Below are 21,003 nucleotides of genomic sequence, written 5' to 3' on the forward strand. Positions count from 1 at the left end.
TCACGTGTGGCGTTGGTGCGGACGTAGATGATCTCGCTCTTGGCCCCGCGGACCTGGTGGTCGTCAGAGGCGGCGAGTTGGGTTTTGACCATGATGGCGTACTGGGTCCAGGGCTTCAGAGGCATGATGATGTGACCCGGCTCATTCTGGTTGCCCTCGGTGGCGCGTGGTGGAGGCTCCACGTCAGCTATCGCCCAACTGTTGGAGCCACAGGCGTCCTGTCCGTCATATTCAGTCACGTTCCTATAGGGACTGAATGGAAAAAGAGGACATATATTTTCATGCTTTCATAGATGATGTAATTTATACACATAGCACTTGGAGCTTTTTTAATGAACTATTTACTGTTAAATATAATAATATACAATTATTAAGAAAAAAGTACTTTCAACATTTTTAACAACTAATTATAATGAAATGTACAAAAATGTAATTAAGTAATTAAATTTCTTAAGTTTATTAATTGATTATTATTAAATTACTTTAAGTATTAGAATATTTAGGTTTTACAGTCTTCCAATGGTTAAAGCAATTTACTCAGGATTAAATATTAAATATAAAATTAAATTATAAATTATACTAAAGAATATAATATTTAGTTATATATTTGACTAAGTAATCATAATTATAATTAAAATGTATTTGAATGCTTTCAAGCTTTAAATAATTGAATAAAGTAAAAAAATATTTTTTATTAATCGTAATTTAATATATAATAATTAATTTTATTAGCCAATTCTAAAACATTTTTTTTTTATGTTTAATGTAGTTTACAGAAGGGGGACATGGAACAACATTTTTATTAGCGAATTCTAATAATATATCATTTTACTACAAACTAATAATAATGAATATTTTTATATTTAAAATAAAATAATTTTAATGCTTTCAAGTTCAAAGCAATTAAATTTTTTTTTAAACGAGTATGACATAAATAACATTTATATTATTAATAACAGTTAAATAAATAATATATACATAGTATTTTAATAATACTTTTGTAAACATAAGTAAATAAAACAAAACTTCGTATTCCAAACATTCACACAAAATATTTCTATGTATATATAAAAGTAACAATTCCAACCAAACTGAAAATCAAAATACAACCTCAATTAAAAATAAAAATGTGTGACATTTTCAAAACTATAATAACATTGTTTCTAATATAGGGTCAAGTTTATGGTTAAGTTAACAGTCCAGGAACAACATAGGATGGCTTCCGGTGGTTCAGACGTGACACCTTTCAAATTTCAGGCTTCATTTGGGTCAGATCAAGGCAATATCCCGATATTGAAGTATAAAAGAGAAGAAAAAAACCCACGCTTCCTTATAGAAGACCATGAATCCCAGCAGGTCTCTGAAGTCTGAGGGCCAGAACGGCATCCACCTGATGAGGATCTTGTCGTGGGATGTGCGGATTTGTGTAAAATTAAGAACTTGGTTTTCACCTGTAAGAGAGGTTCGATATGAGGTCTGGTTTTGACATAAAGCTCAAGCTCCAGTAAAACCAAAAGCACTGTGGGTCTTACAGAAGGCCTGGTCTCCATAAGCTGGGATGCTGATATCGTTTTTAGGGATCCTGTCCTTGGTCCCGGTCACCTCTTCCATCCGGAGGATCTCAGACTTGCAGAGTTTGGTGTTGTGGAGGAAGAACATCCTGCTGTTGAGGATGGTGAGGTTGTGTTTGGACCAGTCCCACAGTTGACGCAAGTTCTGGTTGTCCATGGCGTAGAACGAATAGTTCCTAGACAGAATGACGGTACACAATGCAAATTACTAGCAGTCGATCAATATATATAGCATTTTTTTAAATGATCGGTATGTTTTTTTTTGTTTGGCCGATGTTTATTTTGACAGCGTGCAGGACTTTTATTTTGACAGCGCTGAGAACGTGACATTGGCAATTAAAAAAATCAATCACTACAAATGACAAAGTCACTTGTAACTCCAACAACACAGCTCAGCGGTGGCGCCCCACATACCCGGCTTCCAGCGCTTCCCCGCGGATAACACGCAGCTTGCGGAAGAAGGAGAGGGAGACGAGAGCGTAGGCTCTGCGGATGCTCAGGTAACCTGTGATCTCCTCCAGCTGACCCAGACTGGACTCCAGCTCCGCCGCGATATTGTCTGAGGAACAGAACGTGTGTTTTTATATGCATGAAACTTCACTGTTTCATTTTTACACACACTACTATTTAGATACATGTTACTGTATGCAAAAACAAACTACTTATACGGCTATCTGAAATACTTGACTCTAATTGGTCAATCATAGCAATCAGAAATTTAAAACAGTTTGGTATAATGATGCTCAATTGAATGATTGACTTGGGTTTTTCTAAAGAGTTTTTTTTTTTTTTTTTACATTTTTATAAATGTATAAAATTACTAATATTCTATAAATATTTGATGTATTTGGATTTATTTTGCCATTTTTTTTATTTATTTGTTTTATCTAATAATATATATATATTTATATTTTTTTGGAGTTCAAATAATGGGCCCAATAAGCATTTTTAATGGTTTCATATAAATATAACATTACAATTCTTATTATTCTGAAAACGTTCAGAAATTTGGCTAAAGGATAAAACAGGCTAAAATAACCCTATTACAAAGATTGTTTTAAAACATTACAAAATATGTCAAAATAAATATTTTAAATAAATAAAATCTTGTTTTTATCTATAAAAATCTTTTTTATATACATTTATAAATACATAATATTATAAATAACTTTATTATATAAATATTTTACGTATTTGGATTTAATTTTTACATCCATTTCATTTAATTTTCATCTGTCTAGTTATTTAGGATACATTTTTTATGTTTTTATAATTAATGTGTTTAAAATGTTATGTTACATTATAGTATATCATTATAAATATATACAATTATAAATCAACTGTATTTTTATTTTTAAATAGCATTTTTATTTAAAAATATTTTTGTATTAGGATTTATTATTATTCGTTATACAAATTATTATACAAAAAAATATAATAATTATAATAATTATTAGCCATTTATTTTTATATTCTGTTGTCTGATTTATATATTTTATTTAAAATGTTATATTATATTATTCTTTATTAATTGCTATTTTTTGTTATTTAAAAAAAATAATGAATAATAAATTAAAACTAACAGACAAAAAGTGCAAAGGATTTCGAAGAAACAGACAAAATTCATGTACGTAAATGCAATGAATATGTTTACGAAGACATTTCAAAGTGTGCAATACTCACTTCCTCCACTGATCTTGATGATCAGACTGCCGTTGAGGATCGTACAGCCCCGCAGAGCCTGAGCGGCGGTGACCGAGTCCACCGTCTTCACCCCCGTACACAGTTTGGGACATCGACCGGCACACGGCGTGCAGTTCAACCTGAAAGCATGACAGCCATGTTTTTAATTAAGAGCAAAGACACGTCTGGCTTGCATTCGCGATGATGTCACCAGCTGGCACTACTTTTCACGATTGCCCAAACATATTGTTCCCTCATGTCACCTGCGCTGTTGTTGTGTTTGGAACGATCCCAAATACGGTGTAACGGTGTCGTGGGCTCCACTCAAGCTGCAATGCAGCACTGCGTCTGAATGGAAAGGGCCACTGAGGGCAAACATGAAAACACAATCCCACTGAGACAAAACAAAATGCCACAGATAGTTGTGTTGGCCTTGAAGTATGCAAGCTCCGCATCACGGCAAACACCCGCTCTTGTCTGTGCCACGTAAAGAGACTCTGAAGACGAGGCCTTTTGACGCAAGAATCTGCAATTGCACTGAAAGATACAGTGGAAAGAAATAACCGCGTAATGAATCCCTGCGACGCAGCGGATCTGTGTAATTCTGTTGCTTAATTTGATCACTTTTTGACAAAACAAGAGAGTAACGTTATGCAATCTCACTCAAATCTTGATAAAAATGCAGCAATGGGTGGGAGAGGAATTCACTGCTGTTTTTCCAAATTTATTTAAAGCTTTCATATTCGACTTTCTTCTCTGATTCCACCCAAAAAACAACAGGACAAGAATGCCAGACTTATATACAAAAACACACGTAATAATACATAGGCCTATCTGTGTGTGTGTATATATGTATGTATATAATAGAATATGTATGTATATATTTCGCATACACAAACATCAAAGTCTGCCATTCTTGTTCTGTTTTTTGGTGGAATCAAAGAAGAGATATATATCATTATATCATTTTTAAATATCAAATTTTCATATGCATGTTTACATATACATATTTTTAGGTGCATAAATGCAATCAAATAATTGGCCTTAAAAATATCTTACACTGAACAAACAAAAATAAAGTTTTTTTTAACTTAAAATTGCATTTATATAACACTACAGAAAAAACTAATATTTATCTTTAACTAAACATCGTCATTTGATTCATAAGCTGTAAGCTGTTTGATTCGCTAGTACGAGTCATTCCTTTGAGAATCATATTATACCGGATCATGTGCTGTACGTTTTTGAATCACTAAAAAAAGAATTGAAGTTAAAGTCATACGTTTGGGAATCAGATTATTCTAGTCACATTGTATGTTATTGATTCACTAAAAAGAAAAAGGTATTGAGATGTGTTTTGGTCGATTGGATCACAAGTGGACGATGCTGAATACAGGTATAAACGGGGTGTAAAACGTTTTGAGTTTGTCCACTTCCAGAGGTAGTTGAAAACGCATCCGACCGGATCTTCATGTGGTCGAATGCGTTCGATTTGACCACCTTCTCTCCGCCTGCTGACCTAATGAGTAAACATTATGGGAAACGCACTAGCATTCCAGGATTTAAACTTTGTGCTTGGAACATTTTTCATCTTCAAACCAAATTTGGGTCTCCAGCCAACAATGTTCTCTCACCATTCCTGATTTCTAACACACTCCCGTGGCTGTCAGAGCAGAAACGAAAGCTGCTGCTCTCCGTATTTTTCCGTCGTCTCCTGGCGCATTCATATGTAAATTTGTCCATTAGATTGAAAGATCTGAAAAAACACCCATACATTCCACCCAAAGACCCTCCCCTCGAAGAAATAGGACAGAAGACACGGATTAAAACACCAGATGTAAACGGGAATGTGTCTCCCTCGTCCACTTGTGATCCGATCGACCAAAATGCATCTTAATACCAGATGTAAACAGGGCTGTATGTTTGGACTCAAAGAATCTGCTCATAAGAGTCATTTTGAGGAATCAGATTACACTAGTCGCATTGTATGTTTTTGATTCGCTAAAAAGAATCGGCTCATAAGAGTCATTCAGGAATCAGATTACACTAGTCGCACTATTTGGATTCAAAGAATTTCGGCTCATGAGAGTTATTCGCTCGGGATCGCACTTAATGATAATGTGCGGTATTGCGACACCATTGAACACTGGGTAGGAAACTGCCGTTTTATGTTTTGTTCGCAACGATGAAATAATCTTCAGAGCTAACTGAGCTAATCTAACTGAGCACATCAGTTCATTCGCAAACGAGTGTTCTTCTCTCTCAGGTTTTTTAAGCACATAATCCCACTCTTTAATTCCCCAGTTTTGGAGTTCCACACCACACAGATTCGCAGTGAACCCAGAGTTTGTGCATTTGAACCCCTTTATATTACATCCACTTGCCAGTGAATTTTGGTTCCCGCTGCTCCCTCTTCTCATTTGGAAAATAACAGGGAAGGATGGGGCTCGCTGTTATGAAACAGGACTTGCTGCCGCATGACTGCCTCCCACAAAGGCGAAAGGTGGCCGGACGAGAAAAACAAGCGACGTCACTTCAAAACAAAATTCCTGGAAAACCGAGATCTCATCAAGCTTCCACAACAGCAGCGCTCCGACGTGGAGACAAAGGAATCCAAAGGCCACCTTTTTAAAGGCCCCGAGACCCCAGTGAACACAAACAAAGGCTGCCATTGTTCCCGCGAGGCTGCGCTTCAGTCCCGTTCGCAGTGTTAATTCTCTGTTTATGTGTGCGTTAATAATTCCCACACATGAAGCTGGACGTGCAAGCCAGCGTGTGCGGAAGCTTCCGGACATTCCCCGGGCCAGCCAAACAGACTCAGGCTCAAAAAAAGGCCGCTAATGTCGCTTTCCGACACGCAATGTTGTTTTGGTTTGGCTCATTATACTTCCCCTTGGCTTGACAAATCCCGCCGGATTGCAAATGACTCTGTTGGAATAATCAGGGTGGCATTTTATCACGCTCTTAACACTCGACACCGGCCATTATAATCTGCTCGCTTTCAATTTACCGTGACTGACGAAAAGACTAAACAATGTTATGATACTTCCAGAACAGTTATATCTTCTTCCGGTCAAGTTGAGCGTGACAACCGGTTCGTTAATTTGCTAAACGACCATAAACAAATCACAGCCTTAACCAGAAACTGCAGCTTCATGCCTGAAGCACATGATTTAATCATTTATTTATATAAAGGGGGGGCACACACAAAAAAAGCACTGAACACACTTTTTGTTCAGCACACACAAAAAAAGTTTTATTTTTGCTTCATTTTCTTTTAAATTATTTAAGATTTTCATGACAATTAAGCGACAATTCATTTTCCTCATTGTCGTTAATTTAAAATATTTTTTTTTATAATTTACTATTTTAATAATTCAATGATTTAATTTTTCATTTAACTGATTTTAATAAATTAATTACACAGTAATGCAAATCACCATTAATAATAACAATTCAAAAAGTGCATTAATATAGAATATAGCGTAAAAATGTGCTTAATGCACATGAAAATAATTGTAAATGCAAAAAATACTTGTCATTTTCTTTCCGATTATTTTATATTGTGACATTTAAAATATTTTAAATAAATTAATCCTTTAATAAAAATTTTTTAATACTGATCTAACATTATAATTCAATCATATTTGATTTTTATTTTTATAAAATTAAATTAACATTAGCATTAACATTAACATTAAGAAATGTATGCATTACAGTAATAAGAATTACCATTGAGAATAATAATTGCAAAAAAAACTACATATGATACATTATGCTAGCAAAAATTTTGAAAGAAAATGTGACAATGCAATATAACTGCGGCAATAATTTTTTTATTTATTTTACATAATTATAAATTTTAAAGAAAATAAAGACATTCCTTAAAAAGTCTATTTTCTTTCAAATTCAGAAAATTAATTCTGACCTTTCCTTGTGATTTCAAGGTGAAATGTGACCCGTGAACTTTTGAGACTCGTTTCTGAATGCTAGACTGATTCTTGCTGTTAACATTCCCTGATATATTCCCTGCCGTGGACAAAAGCGTCTCCTCGCGACCGTCTCGGCCTTTTAATTCAACTCTGTCTTCTCTTGTGATACATTAATCTACCTCGGAGTTCCTAAATCTCATTCTGTGCTCCTGAAAAGTCTCTGTTCCTCATCAACTCACGTCGAGATCGGAGCAAAATCTGATTTGAGTTGATTGTAAAGTGTAATGCTGTTTAACGGTTGGCAGTCTTGCTCCTGTAGTTAAAAAAAAAAAGCCAGTACGTACGTGGTGGAGTTCATGGTGGTGTATCCAGACGGGCATTCTGGGATACAGGCCCCGTTGTGGATGACGTACTCGTGGCAGTCGCCGCTCTTGCCCTTGCACTGGTTGTGGAGGTCCTGGCAGAATTTTAAGGACACGCAGCGCCATCCCTTGAAGGTGTAGTATCCCAGCGGGCAACGCTCCACGCACGCTTCGCCGAACAGGAAGTTGCGACAAGCTACGCATTTGGTTTCGTTCCCTGGCAAAGAGCAGCCGCCCAGACACTGATCGTGACAGCACTCCTTATGGGGGGTGCAGGCACCGTGGGCACATTCGGAAGGACAAACTGTGATGGGGAAAAGGGAGAAAAGAACAAACATAACTTATTAGATTCATTTTACTACAGGCAAATACATTGCTTTTCATGCACTGGTCAGAGATATTGGGCTTTCCATAACATGTTTAAAACTAGTGGGAAGAAAACATCCAAAATTCACTTATTATTTTATTGCACTTTATCTTTTTGCATCTGTAGATTTAAGCTACAATACATTTGTTTAATGTTGCCTATGCTTTGTCAATGTTTTAATATGCCTTAATTTTTCAGCTCTTCATCGCTTCATTAAAATTAAGCAAAAGAAACAGACAAATGTTTACTTTTACGAGCCGTCACGTATTTGTGAGGTCGCCGCGGGATTCGCGGGAATCTCTTAAGTGGGAACGAGAAGATTGAAGCTTACAGGCACATCGACCGCCCGCAGCGTCTTCTGGGATTTCGAACGGTTCGATTCTCTCATGTCTCTATTCGTGTGGCATCTAAAGATGGCCGCTGAGTGAAATTACTTGCCCTAAAGGGACTGGTTCAGGCGCTGCCAAAATAAAAGTCCCGTCACTGTCAAAATAAAAGCCCACTTCTGACACTTAACAGCCAATGGCAATAATTGTAAAAAAAAAAAAAATGCACAATTCGGCCATGGCGACATGTCGGTCCACCACAAGTGATGACCTCAGTAAAAACCTTTGACTTTGACAAGAATTTTGGCTTTACCCAATGTTCAATGTTATATAATGCCTCATTTGCAAATTTAAACATTGTTTGAACATTTTGTATCACAAGTTTTCTGAAATATCAATCACCTGGAGAAGCATGGCAATCTCTATTAGTAATATTTGTACCCTATTCACCAGTCTTGCCTTAAGGAAAACATTATTTCTTGGTTTTTGGGCTGAAATCAACAACATACGTTGACCACAAAATCACGTTAATGAAAACAAATGTGATAAAATCCAGGAAAAGTGAATCTGAGGTCAGTTGCATCATTGTGAGCCTTTTATTCAGCAGGAAGGAAGTGATTCAGAGTCGTGTTTGGCCGCAGGGCCATCTGGAAGTGAAGCTTGTGCATCGCAGGGTGCGAAAATAAATGAATACAGAAGTCTGTAAGTCATCTTCCTCGTCTCACACTCACACTAGCCGCCTGCTAGACCACAACAAAGACACAGCGTGTTCCAGAAACATGTCAAGAATAGCACGCAACAACAGTAGCAGAAGTACAACAGTATACACACAATATGCTGGTATAATACATTTGAAAAAATGTGCAAGATACAAACGGCTCACACTTTTGCTGTTTCCCCATAATGCAATGCACTTGACTTTCAATTTCTAGTTTGTTGAATCGGACCAGAAGTAATACATTTGTAATATTTGTTCCCACAATTTTTTTGCATTCAAAATGGATGAGAAGCAGAAAAAGGAAGAATAAAAGAAAGAAACAAAAAGGCAGAATTCCTGAAATTTAGCTAAATATGTCAATCTGGGGCGTTAAATACACCTTAACAAGCATATAAAACCACTGTCTGCCATTATAACCACAAACCAAAATCCTGGCCTTCAAAAATATGTCAGGAAACTTAATATCAGCAAACTAGGGATGTGTAGGAATAATTGCACCAACTAATACTGTGTCGGATTCATTTTGTAAAAAATTATTATAAAATTATTTCTTTAATTTTGCTAGCGATATTAATTTCAAATCAGATTAAAAAAAGAATGACAAATACAAAAAAGTAGGCATTTTTTATTTTTATATATATATATATATATATATATATATATATATATATATATATATTTTGTGTATTAGTAATCATTATATAGCTGCCTATAAATACAATTATTATAAATACATAACATTTATAATAATAATATATTTTATTACTTAATACTATACATGATTACAAATATTATAATACAGTAGTCAACATTTTAAGTGGATCAAAACCTTTCATTAAAAGTTATACATGAATTTTGAACAATACCCCTTCTTGTCTTAGGATAACTTTGATGAACTTTTTTGATCACTTCAAATGTTGACCACTGTATATATCATCTATACAATTAATTGGGAATTAATATAATAATTTTGCTAGTGATATCAAATTTGAATCAGATTTAAAAAAGAATGATGAATAACGTTGGTCTCCATTTTTTAAATCATGAAAACATAAAAATAATATTTGTATTATTTTTGGCCAATAATATTTATTAGTAAAAATCAAAGACTAATTTTACTAGTAAAACATAAGACAACTGTCTGCTTCCGTTGCAAGGACCAACCACGTTCACGCACTCCAAAACCGTTAATCCGACTCCAGATCCAATCACAGCTCCAGTCCATGTTTCCGCAGCAGCCTCAGATCCGCCCTCACCCTTAACCAATGTTTTTGCTGTCCGTGGAAGGCAGCCATTCAATGGCCTCTTCCAGCAGAGAGAGAGATCCGCCCAGCGTTAACCCCCGACGCGCCGGCAGACAGGACGGCAGACGGATGCAGAGGGAATACACGAGGACAGGCAGGAGCGAGCATGCAGACGGGCGCAGCCTCCACTTTCGCAGCATTCCTCACATACGCCAGCGATTGCGGACCACGTAACCCTGCACAAACCCCCCTCCCTCCTCCACAGCAGTCTCCCCAAGGTTGATCCCTCTGGAAACACACAAATCTTCTCTCTGTGGCCTTTGTAGTCCCTCCTGCTTTCATTCATAAGCATTGTGTGGGATCTGATGTCTGATCTCGAGCTCTGTCATTGGCCATCAAAAATATTCTGCTAGCATATACCATTAAAAATGCTCAACACTATACGTTTTGTTTATGCATTTAATTTAGTTTAGTTTATGCATTTAATTTATGCATGTGTATATATATATATATATATATATATATATATATATATATATATATATATATATACATATACATACATACATACATACACACACACACACATATATACAATCACACACACACACACACACACACACATACATACATACACGGCGTTATGCTGGGCAAAATATGATGGTGTCAATGTAGCACTGTTAAAATTATAATACAATATGATATGATATGATATAATACAAACAATAGTATTTTTGGCCAACAATAACTAATATTAGTAAAAAATACATAATTACACACAATATATTATTCATTGTTTACTATAAATGAATAATAATAAGAGATTTTATCATCTTAAATACCTTCCTTTGTTGCCAAATACATTCAAAATACTTAAGTCAAGTAAATTGTTTTTACTGTTGTTTATTCACTAAATAAAAGGGAGAAACTACTACTTGGTCAAAATCCCTCTTTTTAAGGCAGAGCAATTACATATCAGTACTGAATATATCATCAAAAGGCTGAAAAATAGAGACGTAATTGTTTTAGCTATATTGCTGAGCCCTAGTGACATCTGTGAGCGACACGAACCATAAACACGCTTCCCTATTTTCACTCTGAGGTCACGGGTCAGTGTTCACCGAGAACTCATGCGGATTCCCCATAAAAACATGCTAATGCATTCACACATGCATGCTGGGGCAGTTGGATGGCGTTTTACTATATTTGGCCGCTCTCGCATGTCTCAGGCCTCAAAAGATTTACTGTAAACGCTACTGATGATTTGTTCAGAGCGCGCGGCTTACGAGAGCCGAGGAAGTCGGGGGAGGGAAGGTGTAGAAATGTAAACAAAACAAACCCGTAAATACGGGAGGGAAGAAAGCCTCGAGGCGCCGGAGTCACATGGTTAGGAGGAAGGAAGGAGAGAAAGCAAGCACTGGAACACGGCTGAAGGTACAACACACATAAATGTGACAAACACGCTGTCCGGGGTGACCCGTCATTCAAGGTTCATCGGTCCAAGAACTCGACAAACAAAAACAAGCTTCAGAAGAGTCGCCGAGGCTGCTGATATCACCAGATTACGCAATGCAGGTGAACAGGAAGTGCAAAGGTGATTCGGTATCAGTGTCATAAATTCCAAGGAGTTCACAAGCAAAAACAATTAAGCCTAATTTCACATTTGCAGACACGCAAGGAAGTCTCGATTCAGCAAGCTCTGAATCAACATGCACCAATGCTACATTTTTCTATACATCCTAATCATTCGTTAACAAACATGTATTCATTACGAGCTCATTGTTTCTGCCTTAAATTAATACATTGTTAGTTAACTATGCGATTTGTATATGTACATTTCTGAAATACATAACTTGGACAGCTAGTCACCTGATAATGTAGACATTCATTTTCTGTAAAGCTGCTTTGAAACAATACGTATTGTGAAAAGCGCTATACAAATAAATATGAATTGAATTGAAGTCTTTGAAGAATCCGTATATATGAAAGAACAATTGAAATAGCTCATTGAAACCCAACCGATCGATCGGAGGACATTGTTTCTGCACTTTAAGGGTGCAAGTGTGCGCACTTCAGTGCAGGAGTGAGTTGTGGACCTGCTTGGGCAAGTTGTGGGAGTGTCTGTCATGAACACACATTCCAACACACCTGAACGGCAAACACACGAGCAAGGGCAGAGCGTCCATGTCAATCAAAATGCTACAACACTCCTATTGCCATTTTCTGAACAGAATTGGATATTTAAAGGAATGGGATTCACATGGATTATTAGTCATTCCTAATTGATTAGACTTCATTGGTTCGTGACAATTTTGAAGGTCCCCCTGCGTTGGGCACCAGGTTTTGCGTCAAAGCATTATAAAATACAATATGAAATGAGCAATTTGCACATTTGCATTGCGCAGTCTAAAAATCCTGTAGCTCAAACAGTAGAGCATTGGTGCTTGCAACGCCAAAGCCATGGGTTCGATTCCCAGGGAAAGCAAGAACTGATAAGAATGTAAAAATGTGTACCTTGAAATGCAATGTATGTCGCTTTGGATAAAAGCGTCTGCCAAATGCATAAATGTAAAAATTGGTCCAAAGAATTCAACCACGCACTTAAGGTGAAAACAAAATGATTTTCAGCAAAGAGTTTGTTGGTTACCAGAAAAAGTCATTTTCACTCGTCCCTCGTTTTCTTATAATGAAGCACTTAAATTGGAATTGAATGGGGTCAATCCATAAATGTTAAAATACACATTGATTGGGCACAAGACAAACAATGGGTTAACATGATTTAAATATATAAAAAAAAAAACATGTACTAATCTTTTCTGTGTAGTTATAACCAATTTTACAACTTTGTTGCCATAAAATGGAACCACATAAAACACTAAAATGACTGTAAGAGATGTATTTTATTGCATTTTTTTTTCTATCACCAACTCACATCAGCTGTTTTGCTGTGCCAAATATGAACATCCATAATAATTTTGGTAGTGATATAAAATTGGAACCTGCGATTTTCATATATGTGGTCGGTAATGTTTAATATTAGTCCACCGTCAGCGTTTTTGATCATTTTCACACAAAATGAATGGCCCCCAGAATATTTTGTTGTATGAATATCTGAACATGCTAAATATCAAAAGAAAGAACAAACCCTCTGCTTTTGAACAAAACAACCCGTTTATACTAGTTTAATAAAAAAAGCAACATTGTGAACAAAAAGCTGAGAAATCCACGTTTTTTTCAAAGACTACAACCTATATAAGCAAGTATATAAACTTTTTAATTTTTTTGGTTCAACAAATACACAGTAGAATTAATGTAAGTGCTTTTATAAAATTATAAGCTCATTATAAGTGCATCACTTTAACCTTGGTTTTGGGCAAACTTAAGAAGTGTTTTAGCCATGAAGCTCACACACTGTGCACACAAGGAAGTGTTTTGAGAGACATTTCTCATATTGCAATTGGGGTTTCCCCCCCCCCCATATTTTGCATAATTAAATGCTAACCAATTCTAAATGTCTAACTATCCTTCACGCCCAGACCACTGAACAATGAACTCGTCAATGTAGAATTTTAAATGCTAACTTTATGCATGACCGTCCCTGAACTCGAGCTGGTGAACTCGAGAACAGGTGAAAAAAAACGCAAAAAAACAGGCAAAGGTTAGAGTCTCTTCGCAACCAAAGTGATAAAATCGAATTAAGCCGATCAAAAAAAAAACATTCTCCTATCGTTAATCTAATGCCGTTTGACACCAGCTTCAGGTCAATGACAAGAATTCGATTAAGGCACCATAAGCAGGGGACAAACGGACCATCAAGGCCATGCAGGATGTTCAGTGGCCGAAACACTGATTCAGTTAAAGGTTCCAGCAGAAGAACCGAAAGTCACCGGTTATCTAGATGGCTCTTCCGTGAGGGCATGTGTCTGGAAAAGGTTACTCACAGCAGCTGTTCTTACAGTGAGTCACGGTCTGTCGCTCAGTCCCTGTCTGCTCTTCTGAAACGGTTTCTTTTCTCAGGTAGTTTGCAAATGCATAGCAACACAAGATTATTAAGCCAAATTATTGAGAGTAAAGAAGTGATATCTTATCCAGTCTAAATTGAACGTGATAAGATCTGTGTATCACAAAATAATGGCAACTAAACATCTTTCTATTGAGTTTCACAGGTTGCATGTAATCACAGTCTGATTCGCGAACAAATGACTCGAGCCGATTCTATTTATTGAATCCAAAACATACAGAACAACCAGTGATGTCAGAGTAAGAGTTGTGTGTTTTTGATTGACTAAAAAGTCGTCATTTGGTCATGGATTAGCCTTCACTGGTTGCGTTATATGTTTTTACTTAACTAAAAAGGACCAGTTTGTTCATGAAATGTATGAACCAGTTCTATTCATTAATCATTCAAAGCTACAAACTCAGGAGTTACTGTTCAAATCCTTCAATTTGTTCATGAGTTTACAGTAATCAGGGCTTGACATGAACTGTGGCTAGCGGTTTTCCAAAGTTACTCGCCACTCAGAATTTTCACTGGCCACAATTTTGACATTGATACCATGGGGAAAAACTGCCATATAGATCATTTTAAGATTATCTCAAAATTTGGCAGCAGGAATATTAGGCTGCTGTCACTTTAAGATCTGACGCACGGATCCATTATACTGTTACACATGTGTTTTCTTTCTCAACTGTTTATGTTCACTTTAAACATAACTGTGTTTACGGGGATACTTGCCAAGACTGGCATTTTGACATTAAATGGTGTGTATTTGACTGTTTAAGCGCAATAAGCAGAGCAAAATAATTGAATTTAGTACTCAGAAGCGGCTTTATGTGCGCACACTTTGGATGTGAGAACAAAATCTGCAGGAATAAATACGCACAATCCCACGCCACAATACGCACAATCCCACGCCACAATTCATGCCCTGTAATACAAACAATATTCATCCGGAGCAAATGAAACGCATGAGTGAGGGAGGCAGGTTTGTTTGTCAACTCTAGATGAGCGAGAGTGAGAAAGCGCAGCTGGTATTGTGTATCTATTCCACGGAAAATGAGTGTTGGAAGCGCTTCAGATATTTCAGTATCGATATGTATTGAAAAATCTACATTTTTTGACAACACTACGTTGCACTTAGTTTATTATTTCAGATGCCTTTTTTAAAAAATACTACAATTGAAAAATGTATACTATTATATTTGTAAATTTGGTTGGCCAAATGTCAAGCCCTGAATGTAATAATTTTAAGTATAGTTAAAGGGATACTTCACTGATTAGCATTAAGCTTTGTATCAGTAGAAACCCGGTAGTATTTTCGAATGACCGTGCTTCCCTCCCTCATGTCCCCCTGAGACGAGAGATTTCTGTATTGTGTGTCTGGAAAAAAAAAACTCAGATGACGCAAAAATCGTAATTTTGCATCATCGGAAGCTTTTTTGTCCAGAGGCGAGAGACTACAGCCAATAGTAGGAGCTCGTTCCGCATGTTTTCAACCCGCCCATAGGGGGATCTCACGATAAAACGTCGTCTTTTCAGTTTCGAGTCGACTAGTAGCCTAGCTGTATCATTTCTTCCGATACTGCCCTCTGTAACCGGTAGGCGTGGCTTGGGAGTGGTAGGGCAGCGAGGCAAGTGCATTCTGGGAGTTGTTGTCTTTCATCCACATGAGCCAAAAATACATTTTCTGGCTTTTCTCAGTCATGAAGGCACCAACTTCTAAAATAATTTCACATTTCTACTACATAAATGACCCAATTTAAATACACATTCATCTTTCCAGCGGTGAAATATCCCTTTAAAATAAAAATGTACACAAGAAATGCAAAGGTGATGACAAAAACCACTGTCCATCAGGACCAATGGTTGTTCCTGCCGCCATTGATGAAAACTGTTTTCCCACTTCTCCTTTGTGTCCAGAATGGGGCAAGCCGGACTTGAGACTCGGATGACAGATAGAACCGGCCCATGAATATCAACTGGGGGAAAGGGAAATGATTACAATTCAACCTGCACAGAGACAGTCTCATCAGGAACGGCACTGTTGAGGAGACGTGAACGTTACAGCAGACGGAAAACGCAAGCGAAATGTGAAACTCAAGAAACGTACAGTGCATCCATCCATCGGTTTAGAAAGACGGCTTTGGTTGCCAACCTTCTGTAAGCGCCCTATGTTAAGGAAACCAATATACTAGCTTGAAATAGCTTAGCCTCTTAACCTACCATAATGCCGTATGAATTGGCCTTTGGTGGAAAAAAAATATATTAGCTTAATCCGTGCAACTAGATCACCTCAGTTTAAAAGGGCTAGTCATGAACAGGGCATATTTTTCAGCCTCAAAGCAAACTGAATACGCCATTATCTTCTCAAATGAACAAACGAAGAGAATCTGAACTCAGGGAACGTCTGGGATTCAGGGTGGCCTTTCTGCAGGTGGAATTGCGGCGTTCCAAGACACCGTGCCAAATGAGGACAGCAGGGAAAACAAACCTTGAGCCTTTGCCTCTTTTTTTTTTTGTTTTTTTGGCCGGACTATGTGGGAAGGTTAACAGAAAATGGAGACCGAATAAATCCATTGCGAGTGCGAGTGCGTGAGATCCCATCTGATTGGATTTAAGGCAGTGCAGTAAGGAGACTCCAGAGAGCAGCAGCGGAGCGGAGATTAGGGAAAGGTCTGCTGTGTGTGTACATGTGCGGACAGGGCTGATGGGAAGGGTTGGGCTGACCCTGCTCTAGAAACGGCTGCAGTGCAGATACCGAGCTGCTTCATATTCACGACGCAGCACAGCGAGCCAGACGCCGCTCCGTTCACGGCCCTCGGTCTGGGATCGCCTGCTTTTCTCTCCCGCAAACCGCTCGAGAGCTAGATGGTTTCCAGGGTTACGGCGCTATCCGAATAATCTGGTTTCCTTGTCAGTGACCTCTGGGTGAGCAGGGGAAAGGGTTGCGGATTTGATTGCACAGGTGCTGTGATTTCCAGATGGCTGTAGCACTGTAACCAGAGGTGGAGAGCGTGAACTTTTCCCCTTGAGGACGTTTCTGTACATTTTTTCCCTTATGACTTTTCCAAATCTTAGTCCAGATGCTCATACCCCTCAAAAAAACATTCATTTGTATTCACTTTTATCCAAAGCGACTTATACAGTCCATTCAAGGTATAAATGATATCATCAATATGTGAAATAAAAAATAAATTGTTATTGATCCAAAAAATGCATCACAATGATAAATAAATAATTGTAATGAAAACAGTGTTGATGAAAATGATGACATTAAACCACCACAAAATATTAAGTTTAAAATTGTAATTAATAATGAAAAATATACATCACAATGATAAATAAATAATTTATATAAAAAATCTTATTTTTGTCAACAAGTTTATTTTGTCATCGATAATCCAAAATATGCATCACAATGCTAAATTATTTTAACTTTAACATAGCATATTGCTAATATTTTGCAGGTTTTTCCCCGCAATATTTTCATCAACGTTACGTTTTTTTTAAATGTTGGCATTGATCCTTAAAAAATTGTTGTTACAATGATATATAAATGATTTTGATTTAAACAGTATTGAAGAATTTGACAAATAAATACTGCAAAATATTATCAATGTAGTTTTATGGAAAAAAAAAATGTAGGAAGAATATGAACATTTGAAATAATCCAATAGTCAATCATCACAGGTATTTTAGTCAAATGTACTTTGACAAATTAATGACATGATCAAATACTGACTAAATTTAAAAGTGATTTATCAAAAGAAATTATGACAAACAAAAAACTCAAAAATTCAACAATGTATTGAACCCATTTCTTTGCCGTCTACAAGTTTAACTACGTATCTTCACGTAATTTCGCTTACTGTAAAAACAAAACATATTTGAACATTTTCTAAACATGATTTTATGCTGCTTTCCTGTTCACGTCTTTTATAATATTTTTGTGTTTATAATATTCTCATCTCCTGACCTTTTCAGGTCGTTCTGACCTGAAAAGAAAAGAAAGAAACAAAATGAAGTGAGAAAAAGTGGAGAACGGAGTTACACATCAAAGTTGAATACTTAGGGTTACGGTTCTTTAGTATAACAATTATAAACCCGTAACCTTAAATATTAAAGTTCGGTGTGTAACTCACCGTAAATTGTTAATACTTTTACTCCCAGAAACAAAGCAACAATGTCCTGATTCAATAAAACACGTTTCCTTCACTCTCAAAATGTACATTTTGAAGGGCGCGTCCTTCAAACCTAGTGGGTGACTGTTAATTTCCTGGAAAATTAATAACGAGAGCTGCTCCAAGATTGACAAATAACGAAAGTACAGCTCAGTTGGTGAGCAACGCCAATGGATACCGTGACTCACTAAGAAAAGACAATAGCACAGCAAACACAGGGAACCAAGGACAAACTTCTGTTACTAGTTCATGGCAGAAAAGCAGAAATAAACACGCCCTTGTAACTTCTTCCTTCTGCATATGTAGAGTGTACACCTTCAGCATCTGTGACCTCGATTTTTCAACACAGACTCCAAATATAATGCAACTTAAGATGAGGAAAGGTTTATGCACTATGGTGTGAGTGCACCTAATAAAACAGGTGCCGAATCCGAAATAATACAAATAGGAAATAGCCTACAGCCGACCTGGTCTATATATGCCCTCTGCAGTGCCACACAGATGGGATGCTGGGATATGAAACACTTCTATAATTAGGAACATGGTGAAGTCTATAACATAAGTCCATAATGTGCAACATATGAACACATATCAGTGCCGATCCTGCTTACAGTGCAATAAAAGACTGCGACTACTGCTGAGATTCACGCAGTTTCTGGCTTATGACTTGTGAAACGATTCCAGAATTATTATTAAAACTAATAATATTAATCAATCATAATCATAAAAGAGAAAAGCTAAAATTGGTGAAATTTGACATGGACATCTTAAAACCTTGCATCAGATGACCAGTATTTATATTTATATTTATATTTATATAAATATAAATATAAATATTATATACGTTTATTGCCATATAATTTGAGCTGTAATTTTTGGTTGTATTTTTGTTTTTGTGTGTATTTAAATTTTTATACACTAATAAACAATTTCAAATTTCAAAAATACAAGTAATATATGTTACATGCATAAGTTTATAATATATATATAAATATAAATATTGGTCATCTGTTGCAAGGTTTTAAGATGTCCAGGTCAAATTTCACACATTTTTTTTAATAAAAGAAATAATGTCCTTTAAAAAAAAAAAAATTTAGGGCCAATTAATTTTTCTTTTGCATTCCCAAAATGCAAAAATAAATAAATAAATAAACATATTTGTCGTGAAATGGGATTCATTTTCTTTAAGCAACACAACTTCTTATTTCTTTTCTTATTTGTATAATTATTTAAGACAATTAAGCACAATTACCATTACTGTAAATAAAAAACAATTAAATACATAAATTATTCATACATCATAGTATTTTTTACAACAATTTTATTTTAAAAAGAATCAAATGAAAACATTTTATTTAAAGAAATTACTGTAATAATACTAATGAGCATAAAAAAATTGAATACAATTTTTTTGGGGTGACAGCAGGACGTTTATGTGAAATTCATCCACAAATTTCATCCAATAAGTTGCCCTGCGAGAGCACAGACTGCTAGTCGTATGCTTGAATAAAATGTTAAATGCGAAGCTAGGATGACGGTCACTCCCAGCATGCTGTGCACAGTGTTCAGACGAAGGGCAGCGGGCAGCATTCAATGTTAAAGATTAACAGCCGCCCTGGCGACCTACAGCAAAGTGATAAACAAGAGCTCCATACGGTCACCTGACCAGACCCGGCCCTGCCCTTCCACAGAAACAGAGCGACGGAGGGGCACCATGTAAGAACCGAGGAGGAGGGGGTGTGCAGAAGAAAAGGCCACAGCATGGTAGGCGTGATAAAGCTATAAACGGCCATGGCGTGAGGGAGGAGTAGAGACGGAGCACATGGCCTCGCGGAGGAAAACAATTAGCAAAACAAACCTCTTGATGGAGCATATAGTAGATGATTACTCTCCACACTTATCAAACCAACGAGCAATGGCAGACCTAGCAGAACAACTCTGATGTTCATATCAGAAACAATTTCGACAACAGAAAAGAAAATCATTCTAGTCTAATATCAATTATACTTAAGCTACGTTCCAAAACCTAGTGAGCTGCCTTGCTCTCTACCGCCTACACAGGCAGCTGACTTCTTAGTGAGGATCCTTCCTGAAACAGAACCTCATTAGTGACCGAGTTGGTCTGCAAAAACATGAAGAGATTCGATATAAAATGAGTTTCAATAGAGTTTAGAATGTGGCTAAGCTTAAGCTGAGATTCACTAATAAGCATAATTTATTATTGTTATATGACTATTTCATCTATTCTTTACAGAATAAAATACAAGTTATAGCAAACACAAGTTTAAAATTGTGAAAAAATGAGATCATATTTTTGGTTGTAATATTTTTATAAGCATAATTGATTCGTTTTATATAACTAGATCATATATTATGTTCGCAATAAACAACAAACAAGTTATATACGTTTATTGCCATATAACTTGAGCTGTAATTTTTGTTTTTGGGTGTATTTAAATTTTTATACACTAATAAACAATTTCAAATTTCAAAAATACAAGTAATATAAGTTACATGCATAAGTTTATAATTGCCATATCATTTGAGCCATTATATTGGTTGTAATATTTTAATAATTTTTAAAATTATTACTTTTTTTATCTACACAGTTCAGAATAA

At 36.3% G+C, this 21,003-nt stretch overlaps 1 protein-coding gene and 1 long non-coding RNA gene across 2 annotated transcripts in view; one reads left to right on the forward strand and one right to left on the reverse strand.

The window, feature by feature from the left end:
• insrb (insulin receptor b) overlaps positions 1 to 21,003 on the reverse strand; it is a 76,499-nt gene that overhangs the window by 14,879 nt on the left and 40,617 nt on the right. The window contains exons 3-8 of the mRNA XM_082137732.1: positions 7,531 to 7,852; positions 3,255 to 3,394; positions 1,986 to 2,130; positions 1,533 to 1,747; positions 1,325 to 1,451; positions 5 to 252 (exon numbers count right to left, since the gene is read on the reverse strand). Of these exons, the coding sequence (XP_081993858.1) occupies positions 5 to 252; positions 1,325 to 1,451; positions 1,533 to 1,747; positions 1,986 to 2,130; positions 3,255 to 3,394; positions 7,531 to 7,852 (1,197 nt within the window). The remainder of the gene's footprint in view (positions 1 to 4; positions 253 to 1,324; positions 1,452 to 1,532; positions 1,748 to 1,985; positions 2,131 to 3,254; positions 3,395 to 7,530; positions 7,853 to 21,003) is intronic.
• Positions 3,402 to 6,448, forward strand: LOC309475121. Its single transcript, XR_014197520.1, has 2 exons — positions 3,402 to 4,608; positions 5,278 to 6,448. It is a non-coding gene; the product is annotated as an uncharacterized lncRNA (long non-coding RNA).

This window comes from Leuciscus leuciscus (assembly GCF_965113295.1).
Source record: "Leuciscus leuciscus genome assembly, chromosome: 15".
Taxonomy (NCBI): Eukaryota; Metazoa; Chordata; class Actinopteri; order Cypriniformes; family Leuciscidae; genus Leuciscus; species Leuciscus leuciscus.